This window comes from Schistocerca serialis, chromosome 7 (assembly GCF_023864345.2).
Source record: "Schistocerca serialis cubense isolate TAMUIC-IGC-003099 chromosome 7, iqSchSeri2.2, whole genome shotgun sequence".
Classification (NCBI taxonomy): domain Eukaryota; kingdom Metazoa; phylum Arthropoda; class Insecta; order Orthoptera; family Acrididae; genus Schistocerca; species Schistocerca serialis.
Genome location: NC_064644.1, coordinates 584234372 through 584254838, shown reverse-complemented (window position 1 = coordinate 584254838; position 20467 = coordinate 584234372). Strand labels below are relative to the sequence as shown.

Sequence of the window (20467 nt, the reverse complement as noted above, 5' to 3'; positions counted from 1 at the left end):
CCCCGAGGTTGGCTTCTACTAGTTTTTCCATTCGTCTGTAAAGAATTCGTGTTAGTATTTTGCAGCTGTGACTTATTAAGCTGATAGTTCGAAAAAAAATTCGTAGTATGTATAGCAAAATTAGACAAGTGCCAAATAGGAAGTAAACTGCTTATTATTTCAAAAGTAAATGCCGTAACTTTTAAAACTTTTATTCCACTGTGAGACAAGACACCGAGTGTCTTCATGGAACAGTGTAGCGGTTAGCTACGGAAACACGACTTTGCCTCTTTGTCTGAAGCAAATTGATGGCCACGAATGTCTTTCTCAGGGCTCCAAAAATACGCAAATCGCATGGGTCGGGGAGGTATGCAGGATGTGTTAGAGCTTCCCAGCGAAACTTACAGCGTAGCCAAGACAATCTTGGCAACATGCTGGCGGGCATTATCCTGCAGCAGAATGATGCTATCCTTCAACGTTCATGGCCGTTTGGACATGATGGAGCATTGTAATTTTTGCAGAGTATCCACGTGCCGTTGAGCTTTAACTGTGACGCTACGTTCCAAAAAGTCAGAGAAAAATGCGATCATGACTTTCACGGAGATGGCGGGCCTGCTGTTTAGACTACGCTGCAGAAGTTTGCCTGGGAAGCCCTCACAGGCGGCCGCTGTGGCCGAGCGGTTCTAGGCGCTTCAGTCCGGAACCGCGCTGCTGCTACGGTCGCAGGTTCGAATGCCGCCTCGGGGATGGTGGTGTGTGATGTCCTTAGGTTAGTTAGGTTTAAGTAGTTCTAAGTCTAGGGGACTGATGACCTCAGATGTTAAGGCCCATAGTGCTTAGAGCCATTTCAACCATTTGAAGCCCTCACACATTCTCCATACAGTCCAGTCCCTCCTCATGCGATTAAGTTTATGGGGCCCTGAAGAAAGACACTCGTGGCCGACTATTCAGTTCGCACTAAGAGGTGCATGCCTGGCAACAATCATGTTTTCGTAGGCAACCGCTAACATCTTTCCAAGAAGACACTGACTGCCTAGTCTCACAGTGCGATAAAGGTATTAACAATTACGGTGATTACATTTGAGACACTAAAACGTTTACTTACTTTTTTCCATCTGTCTCGTTTCCATTCCACTGCCACTTATAAAATAATGTCCTTGGGCTACTTTCTCCACGTTGTCTGTTTGCAAGTGGATGCCGCCTGACGTGACGAATAAGATCTCAGACAAGATCTATAGGCAAGAAGTGAAATGTGTTCCAGTGTGACGACTAACGCTGGCACAAAGATGAAGAACGCAAGAGCAGAGAAGGCTGTGTGAGAGGACGTCAGCCAATAGCCCGCTGACTGGGACGGCACCACGACAGGAGTGGCCTCTACAAGAAGAGACTAAAGCGCCGCTCCTGCCAGCCTTGACCGAACAGTAGAAGACGGGCACTAGCAGAGCAGACCCAGACTGGAAAAGCCGTCATCCTAACTGTTATATCGAGACTTGTGCCTTGTATCAGTTGCTTACATGAACATTGTGTATAGTGAAGGACACTGTTAGCATGTCACCTATCGCTTGCGACGCGTTCTTGTAAACCTAAGTATTGTCAATCTACTTGGTTGTAATAAAAACCATTAATGTCATTTACTTGAGCTGTTGTATAGCGATCCGAGACAGAAGCATCCTTCAGGCACTCTATAAAAGACGAGTGGGAAGGGCCCCACAAAATGAACGTGCGTACAAGGAGGGGAGCAGCGGTACCAATCGTTCTTCGAAAAGGGATTCCGTATTCTTTTCCTGGCCTGCCGTTGCTAACCTGATCCGCGGCATGTGGAAATGCCTGACAGGGGGCAGTTTCTCAGGCCTAAGGCTTCTCTAGTTAGCGATTACTGTTTACACTGTTCTCACAAGGGAACCTCCCCCCCCCCCCCCCCCCATCAGATTTAGTTGTAAGTTGGCACAGTGGATAGGCCTTGATAAACTGAACACAGTTCAATTGAGAAAACAGGAAGAAGTTGTGTGGAACTGCGAAAAAATAAGCAAAATAAACAAACTGAGTAGTCCATGGGCCACATAGGCAACATCATGGACAATACGTGCCCAGGAGCGCTGTGGTCCCGTGGTAGCGTGAGCAGCTGCAGAATGAGAGGTCCTTGGTTCAAGTATTCCCTAGAGTGAAAATTTTACTTTCTTTGTTTTTGCATAGTTATTATCTGTCCGTTCGTTCATTGACGTCTCTGTTCACTGTAATAAGTTTAGAGTCTGTGTTTTGCGACCGCATCGCAAAACCGTGCGATTAGTAAACGAAAGGACGTGCCTCTCCAATGGGAACCGAAAACATTTGATCGCAAGGTCATAGGTCAACCGATTTCTCCACAGGAAAACACATCTGATATATTCTACACGACACTGGTGACGGCATGTGCGTCACATGACAGGAATATGTTGTCGACCCACCTAACTTGTACACTTGGCGAATGGGTAAAAAGAGTCTTCTACCTTGCCCGATTTAGGTTTACTTGTGGATGTGATAATCACTCCCAAAAAAGTGATGAAAACATAAGAGTTTGTCACATAAACTGAAAATAAAAAATTAAACTTTTCATTAGAGGGTAGATTTGAGCCAAGGACCTCTCGTTCCGCAGTTGCTCACGCTAACCACGGGACCACTGCGCTCCTAGGCTCACATTGTCCTTGATGTGGCCTATCTTGCGCATGGACTACTCAGTTTGTATATTTTGCTTTTTTTTTCATAGTTCCACACAACTTCTTCCTGTTTTCTCGATTGATCTGTGTTCAGTTTTTCAAGGGCTATCCACTGTGCCAACTTATAACTAAATCTGAGGGGGTGCGATGGGGAGGTTCCCTTGTCAGTGTGCAGGATCATTGTGTGTAGTATCAGTAACACCCGAAGCCATAACTTGCCAGTGGTCCACTGTGACTCTTAACAGTACACAGGATGCCTGATTGCGCGCACCACGGTAGCGTATAACACAGTGATTCTCGACCTTGCTGAGGCAATTACTGCTGAGAGATCAGGTGTCACCCATGACATCAGAGAACCAAATTCATTATGTAACATAAACATAAGTACTTCATAAAGTCATCTGGAGAGTGACCATAAGTTCAGTTTAAAGAAAGCTTCAGATATGAAATGTTTATTACCTTGATCACATGTAGGTACCCTGCGCTACTAGTTTCAGCAGGGATAAGGTGCCATCTGCTAGGTTACAAAAATTACAAAAATATTACAGTGTTGTAGGTGTAATAGTAAATTAACGATTTTACATAACTTCTTTTTGACATCTTCGCATCGGACTGGTTACGAAATGATGTGAGTAACCGCGCTTTTTCTTTTGTACCGTCGTAATGGACTGTGAATTTGAAATAAAAAATAAAACTCCCTTTATGTAAGTTATTGTGTATAGTTATTATCCATTTTATGCCTAAGATAACATTACCTCATGGTGAAAAGAGAGAAAAACGTTACGAAATAGAAGTCTATTCGCATGGCGACACAGAGTCATATAGGCGTGGCACATGAAGTGTCGCATGTGTCCAAGTTGACTGTCGATTACATACTGCCGGATACCAGCTTGGCTAATAGAGTAATACAGAGGAGTACCAGAAGACGCCAATAGTTTCATCAATAACAATAAATATTTTCTACGTTTTTTAACATTATATACGTACATATAACAGCATGTTATATCATTTAAAACGGAAAGTAGTGCAACGTCAGTCATACAAAATGGAAAATACAACATATTTCGTCAATTTTTAAGATCGGAAAAATTATTTGTAATAAGGCAGTTAACATTAAACATTTGTTAAAGGTTGAATGAATCACGTCAAGGCCTATAAAGTGGACGATTCTCATACTGTTATCTATATTGTCATCCAGTGTTTGCTTTCCTTTCATCCTGAGGCAGTGTTATCTTAGGCATATATTGGAATCTGCACAGTTTCTGTAATAATTTATGTTAACGTAATTTTATTTTTATTTCAGATCCACAGTCCGTTGCAACGGTACAAAAACAAACGTGTTGTTTGTCGCACAGCATGGTCCAATGGCTCTGAGCACTATGGGACCCAACATCTGAGGTCATCAGTCCCCTAGAACTTAGAACTACTTAAACCTAACTAACCTAAGGACATCGCACACATCCATGTCCGAGGCAGGATTCGAACCTGCGACCGTAGCGGTCGCGCGGTTCCAGGCTGTAGCGCCTAAAACCGCTTGGCCACACCGGCCGGCCGCACAGCAGGATTTCATAATATATCCACTGTGGATATGTCAAAAAGAAGTACGTAAAATTGTTAAATTACGGTTACAGCTAAAGCAGTGCAATATTTTTGTAATTTTTGTTACCTTGTAGATCTGAAAATGGCAGTTTTGCTAATAATACAGTGCATCTACATGTCATCAAGTCAATGAAAATAGGTGTCATTAGCCGAGAGGCCCCTTGCGGGGCAGGTCCGGCCGCCTCGGTGCAGGTCTTATTACATTCGACACCACATTGGGCGACCTGCACGCCGGATGGGGATGAAATGATGATGAAGAGAACACAACACCCAGTCCCCCAGCGGAGAAAATCCCAGACCCTGCCGGGAATCGCACCCGGGCCCGTAGGACGGCAATCCGTCACGCTGACCACTCAGCTATCGGAGCGGGCATCAAGCCAATGAAAGATTCGTATCTGAAGCTTTATTTACGTCTAGATTAACATCTGCTATGATAATGACAGATAACTAATGTTTAGTTAATGACAAACAAATACAAACATGAAACTTCCTGGCAGATTAAAACTGTGTGCCCGACGGAGACTCGAACTCGGGACCTTTGCCTTTCGCGGGCAAGTGCTCTACTGGCAGAAGTAAAGCTGTGAGTACCGGGCGTGAGTCATGCTTCGGTAGCTCAGATGGTAGATCACTTGCCCGCGAAAGGCAAAGGTCTCGAGTTCGAGTCTCGGTCGGGCACACAGTTTTAATCTGCCAGGAAGTTTCATATCAGCGCACACTCCGCTGCAGAGTGAAAATCTCATTCTGGAAATATAAACATCTATGTTGAACCGGATACTGAGTCATTGAGACGTTCGGTGCTGCTTTCATCTATCGTTTTCTATATTCTGTCTTCTCTCAGCCATAGTACGTTATAAGACGCCCTGTAAGCTGATTCGCTTCCTTGCTTTTGTTTCGATTGTTACCACACCTGAGAGTCTATAAAAATTGTCTTAGAAATTTATGTGTCGATTTTATAAGGGATGATTAAAACGTTTCCATTCGTAGGTGCAGTCCAGAATCGGTATGCCAATCAGGCAAAATCGCCTTGAGCACTGAGGCAGACATCTCGCAGACGCAGTAGCTTGAAGATACCCGTTTGGTAAAACGGAGTGTCCTGCTGTGCGAAGACGTCCGTATCTTCCTGCTGAACATCCTCGTCCGACAGAAACCGCCGACCATTCAAGGCCTTTTCAACTGACCGGAGGCGTGATAATCGCATGGGGTGAGATCGCCAGTATAGGGCGGGTGGTCGACTGCCCCCCACTTGAGTTGACGTAATTTCTACATTATGACATTTGCGGTATGGGGAGGTGCGTTATCACGAAACGGCAATAACCGTTGTCGTAACAATTTTCGTCGCCTGCAACAATGCGCTTAACAATAAAACACATCAGGTGCTTCAGGTAAACAGCGATGAGTCAGCCTGGTCTTTCAGATCGACCGGCGTACTGTGGCGAATCGCGACCGGCACAGAACTTGGCGCACCGTTCCACAACGGCGGAGGACATGCAACATCTCTTATCAATTAATCCCACGCCAAATTTCCATTAGGGCCACAGGTGGATCAATGTGTTATTCAAGTGCTCAATTTTTGAATCTGTTTCCCTGGAATAAATCACCAAATTTTTGTAAAATTGTAATCATGTCATATTTTGTACTGAAGTAGGAACGGTGATCTTCACTGTTTTTGTAGCACACAGGAAGTAGGTCCGAGTGTCTATATCACACAAGGTCTCTATTTATGAAGCACAGTAACATACGACAGTAGTAATTTGCAAGAAAAAAGTAGGTAGTGGAGTGTCCTTGTCAGAAACGATCAAACTTTCGTTGGATCGTTGCAATAATGTCACTGTTGCGGGAAGTTGTGTGGAAGCAGACTCAGTGAGACCAAACCCAGTACCAAGATGACAGCCCCGCACACGCACAAACGGTAAAATATCGTAGTATCTGCTTGAAGCAGACTGTAGGTCCATTGATAACTCAAAAGCCGTCTTGTGGTATCGATGACTTCCTTATGAAAATTAGTTGCAGCTTGTATCAGTGTACCACACAAGCGGCGTGTAGTGAAATTGCTTGCTTATTGAATATCGTCTCAGCTATGTGACTGAATTCGTAATTTCCTGTCAGAGAGGTCACAGTTCATAGTAACTGACAGAAAGTCATCGATATCTGGCGTTCCCCAAGGTAGTGTTATAGGCCCTTCGCTGTTTCTTACCTATATAAACGATTTGGGAGAGAATTTGAGCAGCCTCTGAGGTTGTTTGCACATGATGCTGTCGTTTATCGCCTAATAAAGTCATCAGAAGATCAAAACAAACTGCAAAACGATTCAGAAACAAATATCTGAATGGTGAGAAAAGTGGCAGTTGATCCTAAATAACGAAAAGTGTGTGGTCATCCACATGAGAGCTAAAAGGAACTCGTTAAACTTCGGTTACACGATAAATCCGTCAAATCTAAAGGCCATAAATTCAACTAAATACCTAGGAATTACAATTAGAACAACTGAAATTGGAAGGAACACATAGAAAACGTTGTCGGGAAGGCTAACCAAAGACTGCGTTTTATTGGCAGGACACTTAGAAAATGTAACAGACCTACTAAGGAGATTGCCTAAACTAAGCTTGTCCGTCCTCTTTTAGAATACTGCTGCCTGGTGTGTGATCCTCACCAGATAGGATTGACGGAGTACATCGAAAAAGTTCAAAGAAGGGCAGCACGTTTTGTGTTATCGCGAAATAGGGGAGAGAGTGTCACTGAAATCATAGTTGGTTTGGGATGGACAACACTAAAAGAAAGGCGTTTTTCGTTGCGGAGGAACCTTCTCACGACATTCCAGTCACCAAGTTTCTCCTCTGAACACGAAAATATTTTGTTGACACCGAGCTACATAGGAAGAAACGACCTCCATGATAAAACAAGTGAAATCAGAGCTCGCTTGGAAAGGTATAGGTTAAAATTGTTCAAATGCCTCTGAGCACTATGGGACTTAACTTCTGAGGTCATCAGTCGCCTAGAACTTACAACTACTTAAACCTAACTAACCTAAGGACATCACACACATCCATGCCCGAGGCAAGATTCGAACCTGCGACCGTAGCGGTCGCTCGGTTCCGGACTGTAGCGACTAGAACCGCTCGGCCACCCCGTCCGGCTAAAAGATATAGGTGTTCGTTGTTTCCGCGCGCTATACGAGATTGGAATAACAGAGAACTGTGAAGGTGGTTCGATGAACCCTCTACCAGACACTTAAATGTAATTTACAGAGTATCCATGTACCGGGTGATGAAGAAGTCAGTATAAATTTGAAAACTGAATAAATCACGGAATAATGTAGATAGAGAGGTACAAATTGGCACACATGCTTGGAATGACATGGGGTTTTATTAGAACCAAAATAATACAAAAGTTAAAAAAAGTCCGACAGATGGTGTTTCATCTGATCAGAATAGCGATAATTAGCATAACAAAGTAAGACAAAGCCAAGATAATGTTCTTTACAGGAAATGCTCAATATGTCCAGCATCATTCTTCAACAATAGCTGTAGTCAAGGAATAATGTTGTGAACAGCACTGTAAAGCATGTCCGGAGTTATGGTGAGGCATAGGCGTCTGATGTTGTCTTTCAGCATCCCTAGAGATGTCGGTCGATCACGATACACTTGCGACTTCAGGTAACCCCAAAGACAATAATCGCACGGCGTGAGGTCTGGGGACCTGGGAGGCCAAGCATGACGAAAGTGGCGGCTGAACACACGATCATCACCAAACGACGCGCGCCAGAGAACTTTCACGCGTCTAGCAATATGGGGGGGGAGCGCCATCCTGCATTGCCATCGTACGTTCCAGCAGGTGTTTATCAGCCAGGCTGGGGATGATGCGATTCTGTAACACATCGGCGTACCTCTCACCCGTCACGGCAGCAGTTACTGACGTTTTGATATCCAGCGCCATCTGTCGGACATTTTGTGAACTTTGATTTCTTTTGGTTCTAATAACACCCATGTCATTCCAAGCATGTGTATCAATTTTAACCTATCTATCTACATTATTCCGTGTTTTATTAAGTTTTCAAATTTATACTGACTTTTTGATCACCCGGTAGATGTAGACGTAAATGTAGATACATGTATATCGGTTCTACCGGTTTCCGTCCTATTCGGGTAATTCCTTCGTGGTGCGTCGATTTTGGCCGGCCGGAGTGGCCGAGCGGTTCTAGGCGCTACAGTCTGGAACCGCGCGACCGCTGCGGTCGCAGGTTCGAATCCTGCCTCGGGCATGGATGTGTGTGATATCCTTAGTTAGGTTTAAGTAGCTCTAAGTTCTAGGGGACTGATGACCTCAGAAGTTAAGTCCCATAGTGCTCATAGCCATTTGAACCATTTTTGAACACTTAGAAAATGTAACTGGACTACTAAGGAGACTGCCTACACTACGCTTGTCCGTCCTGTTTTAGAATACTGCTGCGTGGTGTGGGATCCTCACTAGATAGGTGTGACGGAGTACATCGAAAAAGTTCAAAGAAGGGAAGCACGTTTTGTATTATCGCGAAGTAGGGGAGAGAGTGTCACTGAAATGATACAGGTTCAAATGGCTCTGAGCACTATGGGACCTAACTTCTGAGGTCATCAGTCCCCTAGATCTTAGAACTACTTAAACCTAACTAACCTAAGGACATCACACACACACCCATGCCCGAGGCAGGATTCGAACCTGCGACCGTAGTGGTCGCGCGGTTCCGGACTGTAGCGCCTAGAACCGCTCGGCAATATCGGCCGCAAATGATACAGGATGGACATCACTAAAAGAAAGGTGTTTTTCGTTGCGGAGGAATCTTCTCACTACATTCCATTCACCAAGTTTCTCTTCTGAACACGAAAATATTTTGTTGACGCCGAGCTACATAGGAAGAAACGACCTCCACGATAAAATAAGGGAAATCAGAGATATACGAGATTGGAATAATAGAGAATTGTGAAGGTGGTTCGATGAACCCTTTGCCAGGCACTTAAAGGTGATTTACAGAATATCCATGTAGATGTAGATGTAAATGTAGATTCGTGTGTCTGTACAAGTACATCGGATCTACCGATTACCGTCCCATTCGGGTAATTCCTTCGTGGTGCGTCAATTTTTCGTCTTAGTGTCCTCAAAATTTAAGGAAATAGCTTTCTGTTATATCGTACCCTACTTTCGCCAACATGTGTTGGCAATTTGACGTTTCCTGCATGTAGCCCTCGTGGTGCTACAATTTGACTGCCAGCAGTGTGAAGAAAGCCAGAGGGTGGTTCGCGGTGCCGGACTCACCTGCACGCGCCAGTCGACGCACATGCGGGCCGCCACGTAGAGGATGTTGTGGAACTTGCCCATGCGGCAGACGGAGCCGCCGTTGTCGGCCTTGGTGCGGCGGTGGAAGCGCACGGCCGCCCGCACGGCGCGCGCCGCCCCCAGCTGCGGCGACACGGGCCCGGCGCCGCCCTCGCCGTCGCCCACGCCGGCGCGGCACCAGCCGGCCACCACGTGACCGAAGTAGTCCGCCAGCTGCTTGCGCCGGTGGCGCGCCAGCAGGTAGTCGCGCGCCACGCGCGGGAACACCTCGTCGAAGTACGCGTCCAGCACCGCCTCCATGCCTCGCCTTCAGCCTTCGGTCTCACTGTGTTGGTGAACTGGACCTGAACGGTGCCAAGCAAGAAAAACAATTCTCCCGCCCTCTCTAGCAACACACGCTATTTCCCACAGGCTTAGAAACCTTTTCCACAAACGTTGTACGCAGTTCACGTTCTCTGTTCTGTTCGTGGATCTCTTGAAAATGAACCTAAGTCGCGAAGTACGAAAAGAAGTTCTCCTGCCCTCTGCAGCAGCACACTCTGCCTTAGTAACCCATTGACAAACGTGATTTTCAACTCACAGATTCTCTTTTTCCCAGTCCATTTTGACGAGCTGTCGGAAGTCAACAGTAACCTTAGCATCCAATGCGAAAGGAGTTCTCCTGACCTCTTTAACAATACACACTGCCTGTGGAGTCTTAGAAGCCTTATCGATAAACTCGATTTCAAGTACACATTCTCTCTTCCTCTGTCTCTTGAACTCTAGGAAGCGAGCGGACACGTAAACTGCTAAAAAGAGTTCACCTGTGCTCTTAAGGAACACCCAATGTTTCCAGAGACTTAGAAACCTTTCCGATAACCCTGCTACACAGCACACAACTCCTCACTCAATGTGATTACAAATTTTCAGAACTGAACGCAATCATATTGTTTGAAACACTGCTCTCTTTAGTAACAAACACGTCTTCCATGAGGCGTAAAAATCCTTTCGACAAACGCCGTTTCCAGCGCACAGCTTCCTATCCTCTGTTTTTACGAGTTGTCGGAGGTCAACACAAACCTAAGCTGCTAAGTACGAAATAAAATTCATCTCCACTCTCCCACAGCACACACAGCTTGCTAGAGGCTCAGCAACCACTTCAAGAAACTTGTTTTTCACTACACAGCTGCTTTCTGTCTCTGTTTTGACGAATTGTCGGAAGTAAACTGGATACTAAGCTAGTTAATTACGAAAAGAAAACTTCATCTCTCCTCTTGTATTAGGTGTACCTGTCCTCCAGTGGAGGAGAGTACGTTTCGATAGAATTTTTAGCATTTACATGGCAGCCAGCATAGACGACAGACAACTTCAAATGGAGAGTGTTGTTTCATTATAGATGAAAACAGAAAGGGCAAACAATATTCTATTATGTATCTCACACGATAGCTGACCTGGAAGAAGTATATATAGATTCAAGAAACTTTGAATGAGTCAGCACAAACAAGACACAGAATTTCCTGAAAGAACTGCGAAAAACGGGAAATCAATGGAAAGAAGAGTAATATGGTGTTATTTATCTAACAGTGTGGGTCATCCAGAAATATGGGTAGATCTACGAAAACTTTCACTGTGGAAAAGGAAAGTCATTTCAAATGAACCTGTAAAATCATAATACAGAATTTTGCAAATTTTTTTGGAGTGTGTGTGTGTGTGGGGGGGGGGGGGGGGAGGCGACGTGATAGAATGATGGAAAATAGAAGAATACCTGTTATCTTTCTTTGTCTAATTTGCTAGTCTAATATGAAAAACTATAGCTGTCAGAAAATTTCAGTCACTTATTGAAGAGAGAATACTGAAAACCTTTTAAGGACACTGGAAGGTTTAAAGAAACGAGAAATAATGTTATATTAACTATCAAAAACGTTCACAACAATACTGTATGCACCACAAACTTTGAATAGATGTGGTCAAACTAGCTAGAAAGAGACAATAAAAACTTTTGAGAAATAATATGAGTAACAGAGAAATTCACAGAAAGATGGAAGTATGTTGTCCTATTTGTCTGGAGTGTTAGTAATATCATAAGGACGCAATACGTCAGACACTTTGATTCTGACTAGACCAAGCGAAATCAGTGAGTAAACAGAAAAGACGCTAATTTCGGGAAGCTTATGGTGAGCGATAACTCTGCCAAAAAAAAAAACTACCAGTGATCTATTATTTGTGTTGAATCCTACTCAGACAAGAAATCGGTTGTCACTTATTAATTTAGTAAACAGAGAGTATAAAATTCTGAAAATGATTTTGGAAAACAGGTATGTTGATGGGCAGATATATCTGACATCTATTCGATATATAAACAGAGCATAGACAATCAGAAAGAAATAGATACGGTTCTACGGATACATTTTCATAATAAAGGGTAACTGACTGACCTATGGAAAGCTGGGATTTCACAAGACAAAAGAAAAAAATCTGAATATGTTTTCGAAGGTATCAAAAATATCTATGACCCTTATATCGGAGTAAACCGAATCAACAATACGACTGAATTTAAACGAATGTTACTTAACCCTGAAACAGGAAGGCGTCGCTATGTGAACAGAAGAAGGTTTCAAAAAGAACTGGTAGGATGACGGAGCTAGAAACATATTTTTAATTAATACAAAGTCTGTCGATGATAAATTCGCAAAAAGCTAAGAAACTGGCATCAAATATGAACTGTCTTTACAAACCAAGTGGTAGCACAAATTCAACTAAAATTTTTGATCTGTAAGCATGTAAAGAGTGCAATACTGTATACTTGTAAACCAGTATCTCATCTTCAAATAACATTCGCGCTGTCTCATTTGCATGGGAAAGTACTGTCACATTCTCGGAGTAAGCTTTGTACAATTCTTTTCTACCGAGCCTTGTCTTTTACAAAAAGTATCTGCATGTCACTGAGGTTTCGCTTTGAAGCTACTACGTTGAAGTTCGTGTCGCAGTTAATTCAGAGACCAGCCAGATACCGCGGGTGAATGCAACAGCCGAAGTAAGTCAACTGCTTCCGCCTCTGCGCTGGCCGCTGTCAACAGTTACCGCCCCACAGAATTCGCTGCCGGGAACCACGGAACCACGCATCCATGGGGCGTCGCGAGCAACGAGCAGCGTGCGTGTTGGCTGCAGCTTGAAGACTGCCACAGGAATAAAAGTCGCCGAGCGATGGCTTCCCCTCAAAATAGGATTAGTCGCTCGTAAGGCTTCTCCAGAGCACCTTCCCCACGGACGTCATCACTGTTATGCGCGTTTATCGACGAGTTTCCCGCATCCGAATCTATTCTTAATATACAGGGTGATTTTTTTTTTTAAAAAAAAAGGAACAGATTTCAGTTGTTTATTACAAACAACATTGAAGAGCCAAAGAAACCGGTACACCTGCCTAATATCGTGAATAGCCCCCATCGAGCACGCAGAAGTGCCGCAACACGACGTGGCATGGACTCGACTAATGTCTGAAATAGTGCTGGAGGGAACTGACACCATGAATCCTGCAGGGCTGTCCATAAATCCGTAAGAGTACGAGGGGTGGAGATCTCTTCTGAACAGTACGTTGCAAGGCATCCGAGACATGCTGAATAATGTTCATGTCTCGGGAGTTTGATGGCCAGAGGAAGAGTTTAAACTCAGAAGAGTGTTCCTCGAGTCACTCTGTAGCACTTCTGGACGTGTGGGGTGTCGCATTGTCCTGCTGGAATTACCGAAGTCTGTCGGAATGCACAATGGATATGAATCGAAACAGGCGATCAGATAAGATGCTTACGTACGTGTCACATGCCAGAGTCGTATCTAAATGTACCAGGGGACCCATATCACTCCACCTGCACATGCCCCACACCATTACAGAGCCTCCACCAGCTTCAACAGTCCCCTGCTGACATGCATGGCCCACGGATTTATGAGGTTGTCTCCATTCCCGTACACACCCATCCGCTCGATACAATTTGAAACGAGAAAAAAATGGTTCAAATGGCTCTGTGCGCTATGGGACTTAACATCTCAGGGCATCAGTCCCCTAGAACTTAGAACTACCTAACTAACCTAAGGACATCACACACATCCATGCCCGAGGCAGGGTTCGAACCTGCGACCGTATCGGTCGCGAGGTTCCAGGCTGAAGCGCCTAGAACCGCTCGGCCACCAGAGGCCGGCTTGAAACGAGACTCGACCGACCAGGCAACATGTTTCCAGTCATCAACCGACCAATGTCGGTGTTGACGGGCACAGGCGAGGCGTAAAGCTTTGTGTAATGGAGTCATCAAGGGTACACGAGTGGGTCTTCGGCTCCGAAAGCCCATATCGATGATGTTTCCGTTGAACGGTTCGCACGCTGACACTTGTTGATAGTCCAGCATTAAAAGCTGCAGCAATTTGCGGAAGGGTTGCACTTCTGTCACGTTGAACGATTTCTTCAGTCGTCGCTGGTCCCGTTCTTGCAGGATCTTTTTCCGGCCGCGGTGATGTTGGAGATTTGATGTTTTACCGGATTCCTGATATTCACGGTACACTCGTGAAATAGTCGTACGGGAAAATCCCCATTTCATTGCTATCTCGGAGATACTGTGTTACATCGCTCGTGCGCCGACTATAACACCACGTTCAAACTGACTTAAATCTTGGTAACTGGCCGCGCGGGGTTAGCCGAGCGATCTAGGACGCTGCAGATGGACTGTGTGGCTCGTCCCGGCGGAGATTCGAGTCCTCCCTCGGGCATGGGTATGTATATTTGTCCTTAGGATAATATAGATTAAGTAGTGTGTAAGCTTAGGGACTGATGACCTTCGCAGTTAAGTCCCATAAGATTTCACACACATTTGAACATTTTTTTCCTGGTAACTTGCCACTGTAGCAGCAGTAGCCGATCTAACAACTACGCCAGAGATTTGTTATCTGATATGGGCGTTGCCGACCGCAGCGGCGTATTCTGCCAATTTCCATATGTCTGTATTTGAGTATACATGCCTGTACCAGTTTCTTAGGCACTTCAGTGTATGAAAGATAGGAACACATTACGCATGGCACTGGGCAGAGGAAGATTCAAAGTTTTACGTTTGTACAGACACTACACAAGACAGTCAACATGAGCACTATGCGTTGCTCGAGAAACATTGTAACAGTAACTCCTTATTCCACGCAAGAATCAACACATCCCTCCTAACTGAATCGACAGTTTGAATAATTCGTATTCTCAGCTCTTGAAGAGTACCTGCCATATGTGGAACAAAGAGTTTGTCTTTTATGTAAGTTGTGACCTGGGAGACGAAAAGATATGAACCAGATCATTTTTTCTCCTTTTCCGATCCAACGCTGTGAAGCGCTGTTGATAAGACAAAGGCGCACTTCAAGGTCAAAGTGAAACGGGGCGCCGTCACACATAAAACTGAAATCATAGGAATCTTTGCGAAGTTGAGGAAACAACAAATTTTGCAGCATGTTCAGATATGACATTTCTGTCACAGTTTCCTTCGCAAGAAAGAAAGGTCCAGAAATTTTGTGAACAGCACTAAACACATTCAGTTTCGATGAGTTTCATGTTCGACGACGACGACAGGGTTTTGCGACACCCAAATTTTTACGTGTGGCGGTTTACTTAACCCAATAGTTGAAACGTCTATTCGTCCGAAAAGACGAGTCGTTCGGAATAAAAGTGTCCTCTGATATATCTTGGAGAACTGAAATGCAAAATTCGTGCCTTCTATTATGATCGCCAGGTCTCTGTGACTGCAGTAACCGCAAAGCTTCATATGCAGGCGTCGTTTCAGCACACACCACACCGTTGCCCGAGGCAGTAGAAGTTGCTGCACGTCTTGTGGACTTCCGAGGGCTCCACGTGAGCGCGCTCGGACGCACTCGATGTTTTCATCAGATGTGCGTGGCAACCAGCGCTCTTCCCTTTGCATATGCCTATGGTATTTGCCTGTTGCCCTTCATCCGTAGTTCGCAGGCTGTCGCGCGCGAGAAAAGTGAAAGTTGAGCTTCGCACGAGCGATTATTTCTAAATCGGTGTTGAGTTGTGGATACAAGCTTTTCTCTACGAACGAATTTGTTACATTTGAGCTTAGAATGCGCTCAATGACTGTATAGGAAACTGACACTAAGAATATTGGTCTACGAGTTTGTGGGTCCTTTCTTTTGCCCTCATTGTTCCGGCGTAACATCAAGTGCCGGCTCGTCGGCCTGGAACGTTACAGCAGAGAGGTCTGTGAGACGACGTCAGCCAATGGTACGCTGACCAGGACGACACCAAGGCAGTAGCGGCGTCTGTACCAAGAGAATAAAAAAAATAAAATAAAAAAAAGAAGACTGAGTTAATAGATGAACAACGAACTAAAAAGGGTGTCTTGCGACGTCCGACCTGATCAGATGCAACGTACGAAAACGACCAAAATGAAATTAAAAAAAAAAAAAAGACGAGCAGTGATATAAACGCTATAGCAGTGGCTTGTGAACTGTATTAGTTGCTTGCATGGAAACTGTATACAGGTTGCTCCATTGATCGTGACCGTAGCCAAATATCTCACGAAATGAGCGTCAAACTAAAAAACTATAAAGAACGAAACTTGTATAGCTTGAAGGGCGAAACCAACTGCTGCTGTGGTTCGCACGCTAGATGGCGCTGCCATATGTCAAACGGATATCAACTGCGTTTTTTAAAAATAGGAACCCCCATTTTTTATTACATATTCGCGTAGTACGTAAAGAAATATGAATGTTTTAGTTGGACCACTTTTTTCGCTTTGTGATAAATGGCGCTGTAATAGTCATAAACATATGGCTCACAATTTTAGACGAACAGTCGGTAACAGGTAGGATTTTTAAATTAAAGTATAGAACGTATGTAAGTTTGAACATTTTATTTCGGTTGTTCTAATGTGATACATGTACCTTTGTGAACTTATCATAACTGAGAACGCATGCTGTTACTGCGTGGTTACCTGTAAATACCACATTAATGCAATAAATGCACAACCTCGATGAACTTGGCAGTACGTGTAACGACATTCCTCTCAATAGGGAGTAGTTCGCCTTCCGTAATGTTAGCACATGCATTGACAACGCGCTGACGCATGTTGTCAGGTGTTGTCGATGGATCACGACAGCAAATATCCTTCAACTTTCCCCACAGAAAGAAATCCGGGGACGTCAGATCCGGTGAACGTGCGGGCCATGGTACGGTGCTTCGACGACCAATCCACCTGTCATGAACTATGCTATTCAATACCGCTTCAACCGTACGCGAGCTATGTGCTGGACATCCATCATGTTGCAAGTATATCGCCATTTGTCAAGCAGTGAAACATCTAGTGGTAACATCGATAGAACATTACGAAGGAAATCAGCATACATTGCACCAGTTAGATTGCCATCGATAAAATGGGGGTCAGTTATCCTTCCTCCCATAATGCCGCACTATACATTAGCCCGCCAAGGTCGCTCATGTTCCACTTGACGCAGCCATCGTGGATTTTCCGTTGCCCAAATTGTGCATATTATGCCGGTTTACGTTACTGCTGTTGGTGAATGACGACGTAGCATTCTCAATACCGACGTTTTTGAGATTCCCGATTCTCGCGCAATTGGTCTGCTACTGATGTGCGGATTAGCCGCGACAGCAGCTAAAACACCTACTTGGGCATCATCATTTGTTGCAGGTCGTTGTTGACGTTTCACATGTGGCTGAACAATTCCTGTTTCCTTAAATAACGCAACTATCCGGCGAACGGTCCGGACACTTGGATGATGTCGTCCAGGATGCCGAGCAGCATACATAGCACACGCCCGTTGGGCACTTTGATCACAATAGCCATACATCAACACGACATCGACCTTTTCCGCAATTGGTAAACGGTCCATTTTAACGTGGGTAATGTATCACGAAGCAAATACCGTCCACACTGGCGGAATGTTACGTGATACCACGTACTTATAAGTTTGTGACTATTACAACGCCATCTATCACAAAGCGAAAAAAGTGGTCCAACTAAAACATCCATATTTCTTTACGTACTACACGAATATGCAATAAAAAATGGGGGTTCGTATTTCTAAAAAAACGCAGTTGATATCCGTTTGACCTATGGCACCGCCATCTAGCGGGCCAACCATAACGCCATCTGGTTTCCCCCTTCAAGCTAGACGAGTTTCGTTCTTTGTAGTTTTTTCGTTTGATGCTTTTTTCGTGAGATATTTGGCCTGGTCACTATCAATGGACCAGCCTGTATATATATGGAAGGACACTGATTATTTGCATCTTAGTAAATACGCAAAGTGAAGAACTGTCAATTTAATTTTCTGCAATAAACTCTATTAATAAGATTCGCTGGCATTGTTACCTAGCCAGCAGAGAAAACAGCTTCCTAGGTGTCCTATTTTAGACGAGTGGTCAGTGCACGACACTCATTATATTAGGCTGGTGCGTAAGAAGACAGTTTTTGTTTTGCATGTTGTTATTACGATTGCTATGGGTTTAATTATCGATTGTCATTTTTTATTTGTAATTCACTGTTACTATTTGAATTTAAATGTTGTCATTTGGAGATAGTGAGTGGAGCCGTGGACGTTAGAAAATGGAGAGCCAAGTGGATAAACCGGAATATTTCCGACATATTTTCTGTTTGAATTCAACAGAGGGGTGACAGTGCTGCGCGGAAGGGCCGCGCGGTTTGAGAAGCTATGTAACGGATTGCGTGCTTCTTCCCCCCTGAGGTTCGAATCCTCCCTCGGGCATGGGTGTGTGTGTTGTTCTTAGAATAAGAGAGTTTAAGTTAGTTTCAGTAGTATGTAAGTCTAGGGACCGGTTGTAACGCTGCGCTTTGTGCACACACGATACTCTTTAAAGCCTGTACTATGGTAAGTTGACGGGCTTCACCTTGTGAGAAAGGATTTTTGTATAGATATTGATCGCGTGTACCTGAATGGAGGCAAATCAGACTTACATCCACTCTGTAATAACAATGATACGTCAAGCAAGTCCGAAATGCAACTACACGTCAGGACGGACAAGAAACAACACAGAAGACGATACCAATTTGTTAACACTACGGTCGCCAGCCTAATTAGGCATTAACTGAGTTTCTTCCCTGTACAAGTTGATGTACGTTCGTGCAAAACAACACGTAGTAACACTGCGTAATATGGTAAATTTTAGAACCAGAAAATCTACTGAACTGATAATTTCACTTTCTGTACTAATATGGATAAACCATAAATACATAACATTACACTAAGGTTACCCTAGAAATAGCACTTTCGAAACACGCACACAATGTCAATTTTGATAAAGGTAAAACACTGATAAATTTTGGCCTTTATATTGGCTTTAACTTTGCTGGTCAAATCAGTTTAGAACACTTCAGAGTTCAAATGAATAAAAAATAGGGGGGGGGGGACCCTGAAACTGTTATGATCACTGTATAAAAAAAATTTAATTACTGAAATCATTGTGTGCTCAAAATGTCCACTATATGAGTTACTACTCTTTTTATCTCATTTCCTGCTCATTTAAATATCATTATATCTGTCTCGAAATAATTAAACTTCATCACTAAACCAATTTCAAAATTATCTTCCAACTTTGTCAGACCTTTGTTATTCGTCTATTAGTTCATTAACAACAAAGTTCTTTAAACATCATTCTAACATAGCTAGGTCTGCAGGTAATTATTATTAACATAAACTTTAATTCTTCATTTCGGGACACTCGGATTGCACAACATTTGGAAAGGACCCTGGCTAGGTTAGTTGTGAGGATAATTAAATGATAGGACAGTTCTGGTAAAATTTAAGTTGTTATTGAGCAGTATGGAACAAAAGTAACACTGGTCCATGCGAATACAGTACTAAAAGTTTCAACCTGTTCATATCGATGCGGCGGTTGGCGGGCGGCGAGATGGCGAGGCACAAAGCACACATACAACCACAGCAATGGCTCTCGATGTATCGGCACTTTACTTCTTCATAGCGTCGCAATACTTTTCCATTTAGTGCCTATGGAATTTTGCCATGATGTATAGGCGTCGGAACGGCATATCCGAGGCTCAATGAAACCACGTCTTCCAGGAGAGCCTCCTCGATCCAAAACGTGTTGCTCAGACCAATGCCCAACTCCGACTACTACTGCTGAACCCGTTATGCCGTGCAGCGTCCGTGTGATTCTTCCCGCGCTCGCCTGCCATCCACCTTTTACCGCTCCCCTACAGACAGGGTATTCACCCGAGGTTTTGCATTCTACATATCCTAATACATTGCCTATGTATGGACCAGACGCGCAATTACACTTTTAACAACTTACAATAGTTTCAACGTTTCTTACATTTCAATTCTGTTATAATATTGCTTGAAATTTGACATAAACATTAATATTCACATCGAAAATTGTTTACAGTTTCTTTAACACAATGACATGAAACAAAAAAGAAATGAAATCAGGACATCGATTACACTAATTTATCGAAAATCAGAAGAAAAAAATATTATATGTACAATAGTACAGCGTTGTCGTTGTTACACGGTGACCTCAGCAGTTTGGCACCTTAGGAATTCACACACAGATTTAAACATCTTGGGGTGACAGCAGCACTGCAACCATAAACATTTGTACCGTGCATGGGGATAATGCCAGAGACAGAGCTAGGAGGATCGTTTTGGCATTAGTTACTATCCACGTTCAGGAAGACGGTCGGGTTTGAAGAAGATCGTTTCAACGCATTAATCCTCAATGATCAACGCCATTGTACTCGGGAACTGGCAAATGTGATGAACTGTGACCATTCCGCCATCGTGTGACTTCTGCAAGCAATGGGGAAGGTTCAAAAATCGAGTGTGTGGGTACTGCATTCTCTAAGCTACACTACTGGCCATTAAAATTGCTA

At 43.9% G+C, this 20467-nt stretch overlaps 1 protein-coding gene across 1 annotated transcript in view; it reads right to left on the bottom strand.

The window, feature by feature from the left end:
- LOC126413266 (uncharacterized) overlaps positions 1–11120 on the bottom strand; it is a 138375-nt gene extending 127255 nt beyond the window's left edge. The window contains exon 1 of the mRNA XM_050083168.1: positions 9558–11120. Coding sequence (XP_049939125.1) covers positions 9558–9878 — 321 coding nt within the window. The 5' untranslated portion in view covers positions 9879–11120. The remainder of the gene's footprint in view (positions 1–9557) is intronic.
- Between the last annotated feature and the right edge of the window lie 9347 nt (positions 11121–20467).